This window comes from Aphis gossypii, chromosome 1 (assembly GCF_020184175.1).
Source record: "Aphis gossypii isolate Hap1 chromosome 1, ASM2018417v2, whole genome shotgun sequence".
Taxonomy (NCBI): domain Eukaryota; kingdom Metazoa; phylum Arthropoda; class Insecta; order Hemiptera; family Aphididae; genus Aphis; species Aphis gossypii.
This window is the reverse complement of record NC_065530.1, coordinates 80,317,555-80,339,959: the sequence shown is the minus strand read 5'-3', so window position 1 is coordinate 80,339,959 and position 22,405 is coordinate 80,317,555. Positions and strand designations below refer to the sequence as shown.

Below are 22,405 nucleotides of genomic sequence, written 5' to 3'. Positions count from 1 at the left end.
AAAATCTAACATACACAAATTTATTTAAAACAATAATATTCTAAAATTAAAATTGATGATGATAAGTTATTATTCCCTCTCCCTTCTCAACTTTAATATACCTGTGGGGCCCTGGCATAAATATGCAACTTATTTTTATCATAATATACTTGAGCGCGTACGCACGACACAATGACTTACCTTTATCGGTGTGTATTGAGTCTGTGACGATGTGCGATGAGAGTATTATGGTGATTGTCTTGAGTGGAAGTGATTTTTGCAGTTAACTAAACGTCTTTAACAGATGTTGGCGATCGAATAAACGGCGTGCAAATGTGCGAAAAGGAACTATATATATATGCCCGTGTATACGTCGTCGGAGATGACGTAGATTGTAATTCTTTGGAGCTATCTATCGTCCGCGCTTATTATTGTAAATATTATTTAATTATAAAGTGTGAGGTATTAGTTAATACATATTATTATTATTTCTATTGATTATATAAACACTTACTTACTAAACTAACACATATTGGTAGTCAATATGATAATATTACCTATGTATTGTTGTCTGCTGTTGACCGAATCGATGACGCTTCAATCGCCGACGTTACCGACGCCGCGATATCGCGGAACAAATGCGTCACAACTCACAAGCGACTTCGAGGTTCTCTACATAATATATTATTGTATGCTTAACTAATAAGCAATAACTAATAGCACTAACTATAATGATTATTATTGGCCGGATATTGTACATGATATATTATAAATTATAATTATATAATATTATAAAACATCGTGTATGGGATATATGGGTAACCATCAAGGGCGATCTCCCGCAGGTGCACTGCCGGAGAACACTAAAATCATGACAATAAAACGATAACTCTTAACAGTTCAGAGTGATTAATAATACGTTTAATTTCCGTTTTCGAAACAAAACGTACTATTACAATAGTATAAATTAACCCGTGGTTTCCTATAATAACATTAAAATATAATATTACTAATGTTCAACTGCTGCAGTAGGTACCTATTTGTTGGCGTAAAGCCGTCATTATATTTTATAGTGTTTGAAAAAAAAATAAGCAGTTATTGCATATCTCCCAATAATGATTTAAATGCACTTATGATCATTTTAATTCTGATATGACACTATATAGTATACCTTCACTACTATGAGTGAATTAAATATTTTATTGAGTAGATTATTTTAAAGTTTATGAAGTTAGACACTAGGAACCTTATTATTTATACCTTATATTTAGAATATTTATTATTTATCAGTTTATCTGGTTCACAAATCAGGTACAAAAAAAAAAATACTTATTATTATTAAAAAATTGCAGCCTATCAAACTTTATAATTAGACACTGTATAAAGGTAATCGTCTCCTATTATTGGTTAAAAAAAGCACATACCCACACATATATATTTACCAATTAACGAATATCTCGGAGAATCACTTAATATACAATACAAGTGTATCTCTACGGCACGGCGTTCTTATACATTGCGATCTTTTGTCGTAAGAGATTTTTTTCTTAGATTAAATAACTATTATTATTCGATTCAAGGTCGACGTCTTCCAACGGTGGTTATTTTCAAATCATAAGTTATGTCCGTTCTTTTGCAGCTAATTTCTCAATGCTAATATTATATATTATGTTTAATACATGCCGGACCTTGTATACGTCATCGCTGTATTATTATGTTATCGGTCCTCGTAATATTTAAACATCACATAATAATAAAATCGTTCTAATATTACTTTTCGTAGATGGTTTCTTTGACCAATCAATAGACGAATGTTTCAGCGAATTTATGTTTTTTATTAGATATATCATACGTTACATTATGTAAATACTATAATAATGTTATTGTGATCGTACCTATGTACAACGATTCTATAGGGTCATCGTCGGAATTAAACACAAGCACAGAGTTCGGCGGCAACGATTTATTCCGGTTTTTGGTTCACGGTTGCTGAACATTGAGGACAGTACCTACATTGCGTATCAAAAGTAATAACAGCGATGGTAAAGAGAAAAAATATGTGCATAATGTATTATAATAAATAAAATAGACACAAGGCTGTGTACTTCTATCTGATGACCCTACCTAACGTAACTTTAATAAATAAATGATAATAATATTAATATGAAAAAAAACTTTAAAAAAATATATAGGTACATAAAATATATCTACAATGGAATACCTATACAAGGTTCATGTTTAATTGTTGCGTTTCTTTTTCGTAAAATTAGGTTAGTAAATATTGTTCTTAAAACATCCGTTTTCACGGCAAAAGTATATATAGGTATATAAATGTAGATAACTATGCTGTATAGCGTGTATAGTAGCTACTTACACGCGTAGGATATCAAATTTCAAATGCTTTCCAATGTAAATGTCACCACACATATCGTGTACGATTTACAAATTTCCCTTTTTTTATAATAATAATAATAGTATATTATGTATGTTTTATTCGAACGTGATTGTTTTATATACGATTAAATATTAAGGTCAAATTCGATAAAAATCGTATGGAAATTCTCGAGTGTCTGTGATGCTAAAATGTCTATTATATATAATTATTTGCATTTTAAAAATGGATGAACATATTTTAGTATTCAGTATAATAATTACACTATTAAGTTAGTCATGTTTGGAAAAATAAAACGGACAGTCGTGTAGTAGGTACAACATCCGTCATTAAAAAACCAACGTTACAGTTTCTTGACTCGGTTAATTAGATAAACCAAGAAATATTATCGGATTGTAAATTTGTAACAACCTGTTGATCTGAAATATCAAAGTACGTGTGATATATATTATTTAAATTTAAATCAACGTTTCCAATTATAATAATAACGTTAAAATGATGTATTATATATATTAGTATTATTATTAGCAACAGTAGGTAGTCTGTAAGGTTATACATATATATGCGTTCAATCTAAATCCATTAGAAATATGTAGGTACGTAATGTAATACGTGCACTGTGCAACGCATACAAAATATTATATTTCAAAAACTCGTGCATTACTTCTGAGATTTTTCATGCGTTTTTGCCAAATTAAATAATAATAATAACAAAAATAATTTTAATTTTTAATATACCATCAAGACTAATATTGTTTTATAGATGGTTCATAAAAATTAAAGTTAAAGTTTTTTATAACCAATCCACGAATGTCTTTAATTAAATTTAATATCCACTCGACAGCACATTTTATACGATATGCAAATTTAAAAATCACAGTACGAAGTAGCGTATATTTATTATACCAGGTATACATATTGCTAATTAACGCCAAGTGTTATAACAACGACTCCGGATGTATCGATAGATAACCCGAGTTTACAAAAATGTATTTACATTTTTGATAATTCATTAAATGTATAGTGAACTACGTCATATATATATTTTTTAATTAAAATTAATTATGTTAAGGTTAAGTAAGTATATATAATACTAAACAATACAGTATTATAAATGATCACATTTTAATTTATTTTGTTTCTTATTTATTTATTTTTTTACCAGTATTACAATGCTTTATAATTTAGAGTACCCAGTTTTTATTTCATCAAGATAAATAATCAATAATGCATTTTTAATAATTTAACCCTTCATTATCTCAATCGTTTTTAGTTTTATTGTAAAATTATCGCTAATTATTGAAATTTAATCTCAATATAAAACTTTACACTAATATATGCAATTATTCCCTTTATTTTATAAACCCTATATTAATATTAGTATAGGTATAGGAAATACCCATATGTATTTTGTGTACCTAGGTATGTATATAATATCAATAGCTTTTAGATAAGAAAAAATGATAATACTCGGGGAATCTGCTCAAAGGATGATGATAAAAAAATTGTTTTTATTTATTAAAATATTTTAGTTACACGTTCTATGTTTATTTTCCATAATATAATATCTTGAAAATTGCAGTAAAATAGCTTTAAGTCTATTTAAAACGACTGTAACAATTAAATTATGTTTAATGCATATGCTGTACCTATTTATTTAAAATTAAAGACCCAATTTTGTTTTGATATAAATCATAAGCACGTAATTTTTTTCAATGAACAAATTAGGTTACCCTTGAATTAAATAGTACGAACAAAATATACAATCAATTAAAAAGAAATTATGAAAGAAATTATTTGAATGTCCTAAAACATTACTTTCCAAGACCCAAGTACAACATTTGTTTTATATATCAAAGAAATTTTGTTCAATATTTCACTTTGCATTTTTCGTATTTTTAGGAATTTTTAAATTTAATTTATATTCCTTAGCTCAAAATCCAACCTTATGTTATATTTTTTTAGCTTAAAAATTGATATATAAGTATTTATTTTATATAGTTTATTAGTTATTTTTGTTTCGACTAGCTGGTTGGTTGTACGCATAGACCTTATACTAGTTAATACTATGATAATGATCATCGATCGAAGTATACAATATGTTATCTAAAGGCTATTTGCTTGTATTTATAGTTAGCAGTGTACAGATTTAGTTTACAAAGTGTAATGAATAATGATTGGTATACATATAAAAACAATAGATCAGTAATAATTATTTGTATAGGTACGTTGATTTTTTTGAATTCAGTATTGGTTTTGATCATGCATCTGATTTATTTTGAAGGTCACAAACATTCATTCATCCGTATTTCCACACGATACTCTGGTAAAAATAGTATCAACATTTTTCATATGTTAATTATTTCTTACATGTTCGATTATTTCAATGCCATGACTATTATATACAACTAGAAACAAATGATGCAATAAATTGCAAGTATTTTTTTCTTACGTAAATTTTTCAGAGATCATCCTACGGCCACACGCAAGTTTAAGGTCTAGGTTATTATTGTTACAATTTTTTTCTCCAGGTTTACGAATACAATCCAATTTATTGAAGGTAATCGCGTGACGATCGAATTCACGCCCATACCGTTGATCTATTGTGCCCCCTCTCAATATCCTATGCGTATAAAATACTAGATGATTTTATAATAGTATAAATAATAATGTATTGCAATGAATAATTTCTAATTAGTGAAGATTATTTAAACGCATATAATGTGTGATACTTTTATAATAATAATATATACATTTATGTATTTATTAACTTAATCCCCAGTGATTGCAAAGTGAACTAATTATTATAGTTATACATTTATAATATCCTCTATTGTGTAATAACAATCTGCATCTTGTTATACTATATAGTATAACAACAAAATTAAATTACAATTTACGAGTCTCAAGTAAAAAATCCATGGGTATTGTGAGTAAATAAAAATAAAAATATGTAGGACGTAGGTATCTATAGTTTGTATTTAATCATTCTAATAAAATATGAGTAGATAATTAAAAATTCAGAGATACACATCACACACTGTTCATAAAATACATTATCACATGTAGATGTTATGATAATAATATTTACAAAAAAATATAAATTATTGCATCATTCAAATAATTCACAATTTAAAAAATGTTTTAATTTTTTTATTGTATATTCGTTTAAAGATTTTATCTCATATTAATAAATTTAATGTTCACAATATAATGTAATAGATAAATAGATAATTTGTATTGTATACGATAATATCATCAAACCGAATGTTAAAATTAATTTAACTTAACTAATATAGAATAAAATTGAGTTTAATTACGTAATATTTAACTTTTTTACAACTAAAAACTTTTCAATAAGTATATTCAGTCCTTCACCTAAAAAAAAAAAAAAAAACTTTACAGATGTAAAAAATAATTACCTTCCGCGATTTTCTCATAGAATAATATAATATCATTAATAACATTATAGTAAGTTATTCGGTATTAGCAATGTTTAAACTGGTCCACATTAATCGACCGGATTTATTATTATTTAAAGTATTTATATGCTATTTATTTTTATTCAAATAATCAAGATCATAATATTTCACAACTGTACAGCAGTACTTTAGGTAGGTACACTAGTACCTAGTAATAATACTTATACCTAATAATATGTAAATCGAAGAATGCAGGTACAATAAAATTCGTAATCGAAAATATTTTTAGAGGGACTTGTACCTTTATAACAAATATTCGAAACCGGACTAAAAGGCCTTGGAAACTAGAATATCACAAAAACATCGTACGCGTATAAATAATTTATTATTACATTTTATTAATCTATTTTATTATTGTTATTAAACCGTCTTTACGATACTAAAAATAACCCGCCATGCAAATGTGAAACGGAATGCAAACTTTCACAGTTCCCGGCAGAGGTGCCAGCTGACAAGTCCAACCCCCGTATATAATAGCGTGCCCGCTGACTACTTGACATATAATATCTTATGCAACTATATAAATATAATAATATATAACATATTAAATAAACCCACCCATTACATTTCTGTACATATGTAGGCAGGTAAATCGGTTCGCCTGAGAGCTTATATTCCGAGTTTACGATCGTGTTTATCTCACAATACGTGACTAGGGGTCATGTGCCGGGCAATGCGCAGAGTATATGAGTATATTTAATTTTTAATGGACATAATTTTATTGTGATCGCGATTATGCAACTTCGTTGGCAACTGGACGTACCGCGTCCTTGGAGGTCATTTTATTATTATTATTATTATTGTAACTATTATTTGTTTTTTTTTTTTTAAAGATGTTTCACTTTCACTATCAACGGTGACCATCAACCACGGCCGGACAAACTAGAGCTTTGTCAGACTGTTCACGAAAAGTCACAATTAAAGATCCAAATTACCGTTTAAATCGCAAGTACTTGACATTTTGGTTATTATTATCATTGATGGGCACACACGTTACGCGTGAGAATGGTATAATGTAATATACGCAACAAAAATAGAATAAATCTTTACCTATTATTTTCTATAAGACGGCGTTTTGTGTATGCAATTTTAAGGTAAGGTAAGGTTAAAGTCGACCACAAACATAACAACAGTATATGTAGTTTCTTTTAAATATTATTATTGTATAGTTATTTAGAAATAACAATAACGTTTTTTTTTTTTTTTTTGACAGATTCGCTATGTATTACGTATGTATAATGTATATTATGAATGATAAATAGATTAATATTGAAAACCTGTTCGATACGATCGAACTTCAAATATAATACCGCTTGACACCTTTATACATTCTAAATTAAACCTAATTGCATTATTACATGTACGTATAATTATAAAACTGAAAACCTTGAAATCCTATAGTTAGACGAATTTGACAGTCGTAACAACTAGTGTTGATCGCCTAGCACAGTAGTAAGTATATAGCAAAGACGCATTAACAAATATTTGTGTAATAGTGATAAAGACATGTTTATTTAACGGGCACTTGATTCATATTAATTAGAAAAGACGTATTTTTATAAATATATAATGTCATATGAAATAGGTTATTGCCTCGAATTATTACGAAGGACGCGACAGTTGATGTTGTTTATTAAATACTCCTTAGACCGTAAATCATTTTCCACGTTTATAATTTTAATAGCTATTTATTTATGATCATTTATCCAATGAATAAGAGACTAACAATACAATACGATAAATTATTATATACTATTTTAAGTACAAATTATTTTTATATTTTTGCTCTTCATTAAATTGAAACGAGTAAATATCGAATTCCACCTGTATAACAGTTTGATTGAAAAATAAATTAATACCTAAAGAGTAAAGAGTTATATATAGGTACTAAATAATATATTGTATACATTACGTACGTGGACAAAACTTAAAAACGTTGAGTGTAACAATAATTAATGAATCAAGTCTTGTTCGTAGTATACGTATCTATCTACTGAAAATGGCAATTAAAAATTCTAGACAACAAAATAATATTGGCCTAAACATATATTATACAAGAACATAACTTTCAAGATTTCACTTATTGTTGCTTAACTGTTATTGTTGTTTTATTCTTATTATTAAATTTAAGACTGGAGTATGATATTGTCACAATAAAATTGTTAAATATGTATTATATTATATATATTTTTATTTTGCATGTGTATTTGATATGTCTATGGATGTAAGAAAAAATACTCACGAAAAAGTAAAATATTAAAAAATGCACTTACCCTTATTGAACATTTCGTTATTACAGATGACTTCTATAAACCAGCACTAATACCGTCGGTACACTAATATAGTAATAAATACGTTGGGTGCTTCTATACTTTCGTCAAGGCTGTTTTGCCCTACCTCTCTCATCCCTATACCAAGATCATACAATTACGTAAAGATATCTTGTTAGACAATGATTAACCTTGGATAAATTATAAATTATAATATCTAGTTCGGTATGGTAAACAATTAGTCGAATTATATTTTAAAAAGATCTTCCAATTGTTTCACTGAAATATCACTGGCCTTTATGATAACCCAATAAAAAAATATTTTAAGGAAATAAATAGGATGCCTAATATAAATAATAAAATAAAATAAGTATACATAATTTTAAAAAATCGTACACAAAGTCAATATAACTAAAACATTAATTGAAGCATTTGTTTGTTTACGTTAAAAGTAAATATTAATTTTCTATTTTTGAATAATGCTCAAAAATATATACATGAATTATATGAATATTTATTGTTAAATTTTTAATAAGAAAAAATAATTATAAATAATTTAAAGATAAACCACATAAAAATGCTACAAAAAAAAAAAAAAATTAAAAAATATCAAAATACATTTAAAACAAAAAAAAAAGAAATAAACTTAAATTAAAAAAATATATATATTAATAGATAGATTTAAATCACATTTAAGGATAATCTCAGTGTACAGTTATATAAACATAAAGGTGAAAATATAATTTTTTAGATTAAATTAAATTTTTCATATATAATCTTCAATATTCTTTTATACTGTCTAAATATTATAAAAAATATTTAATACTACAATAAACAATTTTAAGTTTAGATTAAATTAATATACCTACATATAAATGAACAAGAAAAGTATTCATTTAAAAAATTTACAAAATTTACACAATATTTTATATTTTAATTGTCAAGTTTAAAGTTAAATGACAACAGCTCTATTAAATTATAGTAATCATATGTTTTTAATTTAAAATTTATAAAATATTAATGATTTATGTAAAAATGAAAAATTTCATGGATGAATTAGAATCTTATACATAGGTCTTTAGTCAGTTAAATTGTTTTCTTAAAAATAAAAAATAAATAAAAAATAAAACTTTTATGTTCTAAAATGTTTGACAATGAAATCAATTTGTAACTTGTTAGCATTGCGGGAATAGTAATGATAAAAACTAAAATACTAAAGTAATAAGAATCCTATTTCTAACAATACCTAAATTATATTAGTTTTTTTATATTTAATAACAATAAAAAAATTTAATAAATTGACAAATTTTCAGGAAAATAAATGTTTCAGTCTATAAATATATTAATTTATTATAAAATGACATAAATTCGTTTATAATATGTAACGATCACAAAACTCTCTTTTTATTTAAGAAAATGTATCATTAAAATATCGCTTTGTATAGGTAGTGTTTGATCTAAAATATACGTGGTTGTATTATATTTTACGAGGTCGTTGGGAAATCGGCCCATTTGTTTAGATTTAATGATGGAATAATTCCGCTACGACAAGGTACCCTAGGATTTCTGTAAGAAGACAAACGTATTATTAGGAATTGGTTTCAAAAATAAAAATGGTGTTTTTAAATGGTCTTAATCCAATTAGTTCTAATTAATTAAATTAAAGTAAACAAAGTTTTTTATTTTTTGAATTAAACAGGTTTATATTATAGTTTTATAATATTTTTCATTTTACTTTTATTAAAATTAAAATTATTAAATTGTTAAGCTAATTATTAATTAGTAGGTATTGAAGGTTACATTTGCAATTATTTTTCTAACAAAAAGTAAAAAATATAAAGATATGTTATATTAATTAATGTATTAAACACTTAATTGAAGAACTTCTTTATATTTTTCCAGAGTTTAAAATATAAGATTTGTTAATTAAATATAAATACTATTTTTTTTTATTACAGAATGAAAAATATTAAATTCTACATAATAGGTAGTTTATTAAAACATTTAATTGCACCTACTGCATTATTAAATTTAAAAACAACAATAAAATTATAATAGGTACATGCACTGTGTCGATTTTTTTTTTTTTTTTTTGAAAATATATTTATTTTAAATCTTTTGGATCAAATTATGTTAGATGTTATTGATTTTAAATATCAAAAAGTCAGATAGGAATTATATTAATAGAAATAATTTAATATTTTGGTGGATAACATTGAATTTAAAATAAAAGTGTATCTAAATATTTCTTACATTTCATGGTCAGGTAGAACAATTGGCCACAACTGAATAGTGTCGATCAAATCAGAATTGTCGCACAACACTCGAGCTAATCCTGTTTTTCGGATTTCGTGTAATTGATCTAAATATTGTATAAAACCGTATTTTTGATATTTAATTTTTTTTTTATCATAAAAAATAAATATTTTTCAACTGAAAGACCTGGAGTAAACGAAGATGGTTGATTTGGCAGTTCATACCAAAAACGATCACCTCTTCTGGCATAACTAAATTGAGTAGCCAAAATACAAGAAAAAACCGGACCTGCCATGCTTCCTGGTAATGGTTTTTCGGATACACCGCCAGACCATAAATCTACATCTTCTGGAGAGCTGTAAGAACAAAATTAATTTTATAAATTAAAAAAAAAAAATTTAAATTTGTGAATTCTTATTTACTCGTATATTGTTGAATATCGATGAATAGTGGAGTTAGGCATATCTCCGGATAAACTTTGAAATAAGTTAGACGCTGGTAAGCCACAAAACTTTCTAAAACAAATAAAATTTACATTAATTGCAGTAAAAATAGTATAGTATAAATATTTAATTATAAAATTAATTTTAGTATATTAAGTGTAAATTAATATTATTACTAAATTTTAAATAAGAAGTATAAAGATACCACATACTCAAACACTACATACACATAATACATATAGTAGAATAAAATTAGCAATACCTACGAATTATGATTAAATATAACATTATATAATATAGAACTTAAATATAAGTGATACAAATATTTTTAAAGTCATAATGCCTAATTTATTTTATAAGAGTATGAAATTTGTTAAAGATTGGAATAGATATTTTTTAAAATAATTAATTATTACGACGTTACATACATTATAATTGGAAAATTCAGAGCTTTACTTATATTTATATTTTATTATAAAGTAGATAATCAATAACATTGACCTCTCACTCTTATTGTTTATAAACTGAATAATTATAATTTCAATCAGTTGACATTCGCATCTATATGTAGCAATGTAATTCTATAGCTTAAAATTATAAAGAGTGAGAGATACTTCCCTAAAAACAGTATTATTAATTAATGAAGTATTATGCCATTGCATTTCTCAATATAATTATGTGTATAAAACATCTTGATTTATAATTATTAAACAATATATTATTATACCTGTATTCCATAAATCCAGGCAAACCAAAGTCTCTGCCTCTTTGGATATTAAATGATACTAAGTCTACTCCAAACCTATTACCAGGTTTCTTGAACAACGTATTTGTAACTTCCTGTGTTATTGAATCATCCATAGCTTGAGCTACTTGATTAGTCAAACCCATTATATACTCATCGAGAACTCCAGCTCTATACAAATCGTATGGACGGCGGATGAGATCGGATAATTTTTTGGAAGCTAAATGAATGTGTATTAAAATTGTTTAATATTTTTACTTATTTTATAACATAATATACATATTTATAAAAATTCATATTAATTTATTCTAATTTACCAATGAATTTGTGAGATCTGCTCCACCTTTCAACTGAAGTTGGCAAAAATGTGTGACCAATTCTGAGAGCTGCTGCGGAAAACTCGGATAGGATGTTGGGATTAACATTCGGGTCATAACCATCCCAATAGCCCTAAATAAAAATTTATATTTACTTCTGTAATTATTTTATTAGTATTAGTCAAAATAATAATTTATAATTTAATGAGTTATGTTTTGATATTAGCTAAAAACTAGTGATAAATCACACACAGGGAAGTATAAACATACATAAAAAAAAATAATACTACAGTAATTTATTTAACTATGAATAATAAACATTTAATTCATATTAAACAATAATTAGATGTTAGTAGGTGCTTTAAAAATTTGATATATGTAATTTACGCACTAAATGTTCTAAATAATTTGTGTAAATTAATGCAACAAAATTATTTTTAATTTACATAGACATTTGGCATTAATATGATTTTAGTCTTTCAAATAATAAACCCTTTATTATCAAAATTTAATCTGTTTAAAATTAGTACAAAACGCTATTTAAATTACTTCTTTTTGTAACAGTAGTCCGAATTTTTCCATAACTCCTTTTCCAAGTAGTGTAGGCAAGAACTCGTTATAAGTGATGTGCTGAATTTCTGCTATAACGATTCGTCTAGCTTCTTGGAAAATGGTTTCATCATCCCAATGTGGATTAATTTTACCAAATTCTTTCGCTATTCTATTGTGCTCTCTAGCCCATATTATATGCATAGTAGCAAGTACGAGTTGTTCATTTACTCGAACTTCTCCTGCAAATTAAATGTTATATCTTATATTTATATATTTTAAATGAAATGTGTAAAATATTAAATATAAAACTGTTATTTAAATATATGTATAGTAATAAAAGTTTATATACCGGCATCAAAACAATATTGAGAACTGTTCAATCTAGTGCATCCTTCGTCTGGATCTTTAAGTCTCAACGGTAACAAATCTTTTAGCCCGTAATTAACAAACACTGAGTTCATACGAAGTAAGCCTCCATAACCAGATCTTAAATGCCTATTAAAAAACAAACACATTTGTAAATTGTTTAATAATTATAGTTTACATACTAAAACCTAGATTTATGGCTTTGATTTTTTTTATTAAATTTGATTTTGGCATGGCTCATCATCTAAAGGAGATATTAATTTATGTTTAATACATAGGTAGTTGAAAACAAGCCAAAATTATACATAAGCGATTCTCGTCTTACAAAAAGTAAAAATCTATAATTTAAATTTCTATATTTTACATTCTTAACGCAAACAAGTAACATTTATTTAATTTTTATACATGAATGAATATTAATTCAATTTTTGGTGTTAAAATATATTATTTATTTGTTTATAAAATCGTTTTGGAATTAAAGCAATTCATTTTTTTTAAATAAAATAATTTAAAATGAAATGTAATTATCTTAAATTTATAATATAATAACTGTTTTTGGGAAAAAAAAAATTTAAGAACAAATTATAGATGCAAACCTAACCAAACTTGAATCATAAATATTAGAGTGTTTCACTATATTAATAAGTGTGTTAAATTTGATACTAATAGTATATTATTATATACGAAGAAGGATTCTGAGAGAAACGGTCTTTTAGCCTAATCGTCAAATGATATATTTTTTTTTCATATAGTTATCAATGCCCTTATTTTACTTTTGTCTTTTAGCACCTATTATATTACATGGACTAATATATTTTTAAATTTTTTTCTGTAAATATTGCATTTATTTTATTATTAGCATTTACCTAAATATTATAGTAATATATATATTACCATGATATATTAACTTATATAATTTAAAATGTAATAAGATCTTTCTATTAGTATCGGAAAACAGTATAAATTGATAATATCTTAATATATACCAAAAATGTTATTACATAATACAGTAAAATTTATAATAATATATAAAACACATAAAAGTTTAAATTCCCAAGAATATTGTTTTTAAATTATAACAAAATAATTAAAATATCGTTATTTATCTTTTTAATAAGTAATTTCGTTCAAATGGGAACTTAAAAAATGTTTATAAAAAATTGTCTTTATAAATTAATTTAGATATTATAGTTTCAGTATGAGCTACTTTTGAACAATTTTGTATTCAATATATTTGTAACATAAATACAAGATTAAAAGTTTTTATAAATGTTTAACTACAAAATAGTTTGAATATTTTTGTTATTTTTATGAATTTCATCAAAATTCTAACTATGTATTTTTAATATTTCTTTACAAATATAAGAATAACTTTTGTGGAATCTTACATTTTATTTTCAATAATTTTGACTCAGTAAATAATTTTTTATCGATAATATTAATTTTGCGTTTTGGTAGGTTTTTTTTCATAAATAGGTTAAAAAAATAATAAAGAATCTTGATATTAATTATTAAATCTTAGGTATAAAAAGAAAAATGATTATATATTTCTGGTTAAAAAATAATATACTTATTTTTTGATTTTTATGAATTTTATCAAAATTCTAACTACAGTTATACAACAAATATTGTTGATTTTAGATATTTTTAAATTGAAAATTTTAAAATATATTATGAGGAATTGTAAATTTATTTTTCATAATTTCTATTCAACAAATAATTTTTAATAAACATTAATAAAAAAAAAAATTTTATATCTATAAATAACTCAAAAATATTATAAGTATTTTGATAATTAAAAACAAACGACAACATTATTAACATTTATCTCATTACCTAGCGTAATCATCAGTCACGCTGTAAACTGTATTTGCGTCAATTACTCCTGTCAATGTGTTGAATGGTACCCTTGATCCTAAAAATAATAATGTACATTTTTACATTGTATTAATATTATTACTAAAATACAATACTTTAACTCGTTTATTAATTCAATAAACACAATTTCTTAAAGTCTAATTATCGATTATTATATATGTCAGGCTGGTTTATTATCTAATTAAATATTATTTCAGATCCTAAACAAATAATATATTTATTTTACAACTCTTTTATTTATTTTATATTTTTAATTAATTTTTGGCTCTTAAGAACAGTGCTACACAAGGTTAAAATATTCAATTTTCAAATAAATATATATTATTATATTTTATGTTCTAATAAGAACTTAAGTAAAACTGTAGACATAATCTCTTACCTAAACGACACCCTGGTCTAACTGATGGAAAAGCTCTTACGAAATCGATGCATTTAACATTGAATTTACTGTAAAAGTAATCATTATCAGGAACAGGTATTTCGTTACAGTAAGGATTTTTTAAATGTGGAGGTCGATTACAGCATTCTTCTGGTTCATTCTTTGTAATTGGATCTAAAAAACATGGTGTTTAATCAAATTTGGCTATTTATTGTTTTTTTAAAAAAATGATTATTTATTGTAGTTGATAATAATGCATAAATATTATGTAATCGTTACCGTACTTAAATTTAATTTAAGTTATTGAGTAGAAAATTTTTATGGTGAAACTTACCAGCAGGCGTTCCCATGAGTGTGAAATCGTGATCCATAAACTGACCAAAAGCGACCAACATAACGGTAGCCGCGTGCTCATGGTATCCCTCGTCAGGGTGCATTGTCATGGAGACCACTCTAGCTGTCGGTAGTTCTCGATTGTTGAGAGTGCTGACTTTTGGTCCACTCATGCCGTCAGAAAACAATGGTCCGACAAGTCTCGAAAAAGGTGTATTGGTAGCTCCCCACGTCGGATGCTTAGCGTTATTACACAGACCATCATATCTCCTGTACTTTCCCGGTCTGCACTCGACATTTGACAAGAACGCAGGACACACCTCTCTGATCAAAGTTCTCGACGTATCTATTTGAGGTAATCCCTTTTCTACTTCTTCGTACGAAAGTCCATAACTGTAATATTGTAAACATAGTAATGTTTACGAGTACACCGATCTATTGCAATGTGTTCATGCGCACGTATTGCAAGTATATCTTACTTTTTAGTCAATTGTATGGATATATCCAACAATAGTTCACCGACAGATGCCAATTCCTGAGCCGTCCACTTGTCTTTATTTGTTTGTGCAATACCTAAAAAAAATTAATATTTATATCTTTAACAATAATACAATTTTATTATTATTAATGTAATTTATTCATGTTTGTTAATTATAATTTAGAGAAATTGCGTATGTAATTTCATATTATTATATAATTACGAGAATCTAAGACCTCATATAAAACGGCTTGGTACTTTTACACCTTTGTAATTATTATTATCCAATAACGTGACACATCTGGGCACAAAATAAAAATATACTTGGAGCACTATTTTTTCTGATTCTACATGTTTGAGTGCTATATTAATATATATTTAATAGATTTTTACTTATATTATTTATATTATTATTGTATTAATTACACTATATATATTTGATATAACACATTTACATGTATTTTAATTATCATAAGTATTAATAATACTCTTAGATTAATATATAATACATATAACATTTATGTGGCTTATAAATTATAATATATTTCTTAACCGGTGATATTTTATATTTATTTGTTTTTAATAAACAGATGTAGTATATTTTTACTTTTTAGTCTTTTAGGAATATCGAGTATCTAAATGTTTTGTGGATTTTGAATATTGAACAGTTTTTAATGCCCAATTATATTTATTGTATTGATTTAAAACTTCAATTAAAAGTTATCCTTAATTATTTACAATAATATGCGATTTAAGTTACGTTGTATACTATTTTTTTTTATTTTTTAAGTCATTATACATTACAAATATAGGTAAAATTAGATACAGTCTATCCACTCGACATGTTTCTTATCGATAATAAAGTTTATCCGAGGTTGCAAATTTCAATTATTAAATTTTTTTTTAAAATTCCATCTATTTTTTGACTATCAATAAATAACTATTTATTGAGCATTACTATCTTACGATATCTAAGCAAATGTAAATAAATAATCAGATTCCTCAATCATAAATATCTATTATCGAGTAAAACCGGTTGTGAAAACTTGATACACCTTTCACTAATAATGATGATTAGAGTTCATACCCGTATTTTCTACCTATCTACCTGTTTGCCAAATGGAGAATTTTACAATAGCTTAAAGCTTAATATTATACTGTAACCCGACTTCAACCAGAAAAAATGATCTATTACTAAATAAAGCATTCACCGATCAGTGTATTTCTGTTTGAGTATAATAATTTCATGAGAAAATCGGTATTATCTATTTAGGTGTATTATTTGTGCTAGATATTAAATGAACATTAATGTAAGCACATTTTTATCGCAGAAATTTTAATGATTCCGAAGCAATTTTTTTTTAATGTCTGTATAAACAGGATAGACTTTTTTCACGTAAAAAATATCAACCATAAAGTAAACCAAAAACTCAACTTTCATGAAAACAACCGTCTGAACGCTAAAATTTGAGGTTAAGTTTTGAGATAACCAGTAGTTACTATGTTACTTCTGTCTTCTTACTAAATTTCGTTTTCAACAGTCAAAATCTCGTTAGATTAAACCATTTAAATCAACCGGTTAAAATATTATCCGGTACAGATTAACAAATGACGGATACGTTTTAACTTTATTTATATAAATACCGGAAAAAGAAAAAATTGAACTAATAATATTGTGATATTAAAGGTTAAATTTATTTTCAGTTTATTTAAATCTTATTATTTAGTCATCAGTTTCTTATTTATATTTTTTTATTCAAATACTTACTTATTCTTTTTCTAGCATCTGCATATGCTTGATTTACTGCTTCATAAGTGATACATTGACCTGGTTGACCCATACCTCTAATAAATAAAAAGTAATAAATATATTAAAATACAAATAATAAAATAATTTTAAGCATTAAACTGTGATAGTATTATTATACAGTTAATTTTTTAGTTCCTATAAATAGTAATTATAGTTTTCATACATAAATATAACAACATATTCACGAATTATACAATTAACATTTCATCAGTTAATTGTTTTTTTATCTTTAAATTTGTATCATAATAATAATAGTTAGTATTTACAATCTTAAAAATAGAAATACTGAAAAACTGAAAAGTCTTGACACTTACAGTGGACCACCTCTTAATGTATTAGTATTAAAATCAAAAAAACTAGTCCTTCCTGGATCAGTTAAATGTAATGCACATTCGCCATCTGAAGATTGTGTTGTTCCAAAAGTACATAGTGTCAGTACTGAACTGACAGTTAAAAATACTCTGAAAAAGATGATCATAAAGAAAAAAATGTTTATAAATACTGTTGTTCTCAATACTCTTGTGTAGGTACGTATATAAGATTTACTAATCTATAATGCACTTAATATTATCTAGGACCGTTTAACAATATTTTTAGGCAATAAAGGCACAATCAAGGATTTATTTTAAGCACTAAATGTTTGTATTTCAAAGAATTGTCAACAATTTTTGTATTAATTAAATTATTATAAATATGTTTATTAAAAATAGTTATAAACATTCAAAATGTTTTCTTGGGTAATACTTCACAATTAATAAATAAATAAATAAAAATATAGTCCTAAAAATATGCCCATATAGGAAGTAATGTGTGTCAATACACAAATATTTACTTTTTAAGTTTTAAATATAATTATATAGTTATATTGTTATGATAAATTTAAGTAATTGACCATCTGCAGAGAAAGTGAGTACCACTATAGAATAGAATAGTTTATTTTATTTTTGGCAGTAATGGTAAATTATAGTTTTCTATTATATTACTGTAATTCCTCTAGTAATTTATATTTTTGTTAAAAAATAGTACAATCTTTTGAAAAAAAAAATATAATGATAACAGTTAACAAGTATTTATTATTATAGTAAAATTATAGTGATATAAATATATTTTTAGAAAGAAGTCATCCATTAATTATAACGACAATTTACTTTCAGTTTAACAATAATTTTCTAAAACTGGTCACGACTGATGATGTCAATTGGCAATAATTATGCTTTAACCTATAGCACGAATTACCTCAAGAAGTGTTGAAAGGTCATTATGGTATGATGACAAGTTCTATTTTCTTCCTGTATTATATTAGAGAAAGATCATTAAGAAGCATGACGTTCGAGAATCGAGAATAAAATGTGGAAATACAGTTTTTGTATATATAAAATATATTGTAAATTATATTTACTTTTGATTTTTTTTATATTTATTTAATCAATTAATTTGACTTAAATATAAACAGTTTATGGAGTACTTTAAAAAATACCAGGGCTCGGATTTTAAAATATATGCTTCTTTTTTGATTTATGAGATGGAAATATTTGTATAGATAAAATCGTTTCACGTCATTAAACCAATTTATTTTTGCTTTTTTTTATGTACTTGTAAATGTTTTTTTTTTATTTTTTTTTTCAATTATTCCATCTGTGTATTTTTTATATTTATTATGCTATTGTAATAAAAAAAATAATTAGTAACTATGTAAAAACCCAAAATTCGGATTAAATAATATTGGATTATTATTGTTTTCGTTATCGGCTTGATTATGAAATGTATGAAACCTTATAATTATTAATCTACATTTAGCCTACGCCCTGTAGTACTTATACGGTCAGTATGCCTACAACATTGATATCGGCCATTTCAAAATTTAAGATTTAATATTTTAATTTGAAACCTCTTGTATGAAGTATGACTATGCACCAATCACTTCAGTGTATGTAAAGAGTTTGTTTTCTATGTATAAAAATATTCTGTCGGACAATAGAGCCAGTTTCACTAATCACTACTGAAAATTTAGGGAAATACATGGTACCTAGTTAATTCTTTTTTTTTTAATTTAAATTCATTTTTCGAATTTTTTATTCATTTTTATAACTAGTTTATGTTAATTTTTGCTCACGCTTTTTTTAAAACAATCATGTGCTTTTTTATTTGCTTATTATGCTTTAATTCGAGCATAACTTTACCCAGGTTAAAATTAATCTATCCTTCTATCGTTTTCCGTTTTGCTTCTGTTAATATATATAATATATATAATACAAACATAATTAAAATTATTAATTTTATAATTTTTGACTACTTAATTCTGGTCCTATTTTTGATGTCAACACGAAAAAAAGATGGAGATAGATCAACAAATTTTTAAATGCCGACACGAATCCAATAACATTAAAATTAGTATTTACTTTTATGTTTTTACATGAAAAAAATTTTTAAATTAAGAAAGAAAATCATAAATGTAAGATTTTAAGATATACTTTTTAAACATTTTTACTAATTAATAGTAATGATATAACCACTAGCAACCACTTAAATAAGCAAAAAAAAAAAAAAATTTATGAGCAAAAACTAAAATCATCAATGAGCCACCCAATAATAACATATATTATACAAATTGAAAAAAAGATATAAACAAAATCCAAGTCTCAGGAAATAAATAAATATTAATAGATTAACGTGTTGTCTCCATATTACAAACATACAAGCAAATTTTCGTTCAGTAGAATAAATTTTATTTTATTAAATTTAATATCAAAGTGAATTATTGACCTATTATCAAATTTAAAGGTAGGTACATTATTTGTAATAAAGGCTTTTCTCGATTTTTAAATTTTCAAATAAGATATAAATCTCATAAATATTACAAAATAAAGATGCTCATAATCTTGTTTAAAAATGAAAATATCTAAAAAATCTAACTTTTAAGATTAGATAAATTTCATACCATTATCTTTATCAATAAATCAATTAACTCTAATATTTTTTTTTTAATTATTATTATATTTAAAATATATTAGCAATTGATGCTCTAACAAGTTTTATAACAACAAGCAATTGGTTCAACTGAATACAAATTAGCCATGTTGTATGTTTTTAAGATGGAGACAATTTATGTTGGAATAGCGTTCTCTTAGTTGATATAAATCTTGTTGATAACAGTTGAATCATTTTCGAGTCCATAAAAGACAAATATTAATTTGAAATATATGTATTTAACACATTTATAATATAGATGCTTTAGTAATATTCATATATGTAAATTAACAACCAAATCAATAAATAAGTACTTAAAACATATATCGTGTATTCGTGTATGTGATAAAAGTAAAATAAAAAACAATAAATATCTGAATTAAATTAATATATATGTACGTTTAATTAATAGTTTAAAATATTTCCTAATTGAAAAATAATTGAATTTATCAAAACAGAGAACTTTTATTTTGTAATAAAACATAATTTATTCTTTTTGATTCTATTTTTAACATTTTCGTATAAAACATAAAAATGTATTACTTATAGATTAAGTTCTTAATTAAATTATTAATATAAAATTATTGCCAGAACTTACTTATGCATCAAAGTTTTTATGAATATCATACAACAAAACGTATTCACTATTGTCTGTTACGTATCAGATACACGTGTGATTGGAAAAAGAAACAACCTAATGGACCAGCATCTTTCCTGCGAAAAACTTCCACCACTTTTTTTTTATGACAAAATTATAAAGTGCCTTTCACTATTGGTCACAGACAACTCGGAAAATATATAACATAAAATAAGTAATTATACATTATGTGGAAGAAAATTGACACTTCCAAATTTATTATTAAAATTATCAGCTTTATTAATCACAGCATACTTACATTTAAAATTATTATTAATTTAAAACATTAGTGCAATCATATATTATTTCAAAAACTTGTACATTTACTATAATAATTCAACTATATCAAAATCAAATTATTTATTCATTTATTGAAAAAAGAATTTGCATTGTATTTAAAATATTAATTACTTTACAGAAATATCAAATTGTCTTCGAAGAAAGATCAAAGAAATAATATAACTCAATTTATATAATGGTTCAATATGATGTTTTTAAATTCGAATTATTTCCCATAGAAATGTATTAGTTATTAGTTATTACTCGTTTTGATTAAATAATATAATTAGAGATGGGAATTTTACCGTAATTTTTTTTTTTTTTTTTTTTGGAAATTTACGTAAGATAACGTAAATTTTTAATACTGTATAATATTTTTGTAAATTAAATTTAATACGAACTCAATAACATTTTTATTGCAAAGCTAACCAATATACCACTAGTCCACCCATCATGGTTTTACCAATATTCTCGTAATACAACGTATCAATATCGTAAACATTGTAGGCTGTACGCTATATAACTAGTTATAATTATATCATGCATTGTAGATGACATGAAAGTCATGATACATTATTGTGCACATTAAAACAAGTGAAATGAGTGGTCGATCAATTTTAGAATGGTAAAAAATATTTACCGGGTAAAAAAAATTTACGTAAATTTCTCATAATATGATCAATTATTTTCTAAATAATATAATTATAATATATTTCAATCAGCTTTTTTTGGTAAAAATGTTTACTCTATGTGCATTCTATATTATATTAACTAATAAACATTTTAAGACCAAAAATTAGCACAAATTTTATTGCATACGTTTATTTATTTGATTTATACTG

At 24.7% G+C, this 22,405-nt stretch overlaps 2 protein-coding genes across 5 annotated transcripts in view; both read right to left on the bottom strand.

Moving 5' to 3' along the window:
• LOC114131621 (uncharacterized) overlaps window positions 1-8,211 on the bottom strand; it is a 34,023-nt gene extending 25,812 nt beyond the window's left edge. For 2 of the 4 annotated variants that reach the window (XM_050203913.1, XM_050203922.1), the window contains exon 1: window positions 181-380. The gene's annotated coding sequence lies outside the window, so the exon portion shown is untranslated. Of the gene's footprint in view, window positions 1-180; window positions 381-8,126 lie in introns of those variants that run through there. The other 2 variants (XM_050203918.1, XM_050203929.1) reach the window with 2 other exon arrangements.
• A 1,087-nt stretch (window positions 8,212-9,298) lies between these two features.
• LOC114131761 (chorion peroxidase-like) lies at window positions 9,299-21,337 on the bottom strand. Its single transcript, XM_027997061.2, has 15 exons — window positions 21,246-21,337; window positions 17,995-18,141; window positions 17,639-17,715; window positions 15,872-15,965; window positions 15,394-15,785; window positions 15,060-15,233; window positions 14,639-14,717; window positions 12,786-12,931; window positions 12,434-12,675; window positions 11,885-12,017; window positions 11,550-11,787; window positions 10,802-10,894; window positions 10,566-10,735; window positions 10,377-10,485; window positions 9,299-9,689 (listed from the first exon to the last, which is right to left on the bottom strand). The coding sequence occupies exons 1-15, from the start codon at window positions 21,272-21,274 to the stop codon at window positions 9,608-9,610; spliced, it is 2,205 nt and encodes a 734-aa protein (XP_027852862.2). The 5' UTR covers window positions 21,275-21,337; the 3' UTR covers window positions 9,299-9,607.
• Between the last annotated feature and the right edge of the window lie 1,068 nt (window positions 21,338-22,405).

What these genes read in the sequence shown, in the direction of transcription:
- LOC114131761 (XM_027997061.2), bottom strand. Translation starts at nt 21,274, where the DNA reads ATGATATTCATAAAAACTTTGATGCATAA. An exon ending in GTGACTGATGATTACGCTAG is followed by an intron (nt 12,932 to 14,638) that starts GTAATGAGATAA and finishes GTTTTTTAATAG; the next exon opens with GCATTTAAGATCTGGTTATG. An exon ending in TCAATATTGTTTTGATGCCG is followed by an intron (nt 12,676 to 12,785) that starts GTATATAAACTT and finishes TTTAATTTGCAG; the next exon opens with GAGAAGTTCGAGTAAATGAA.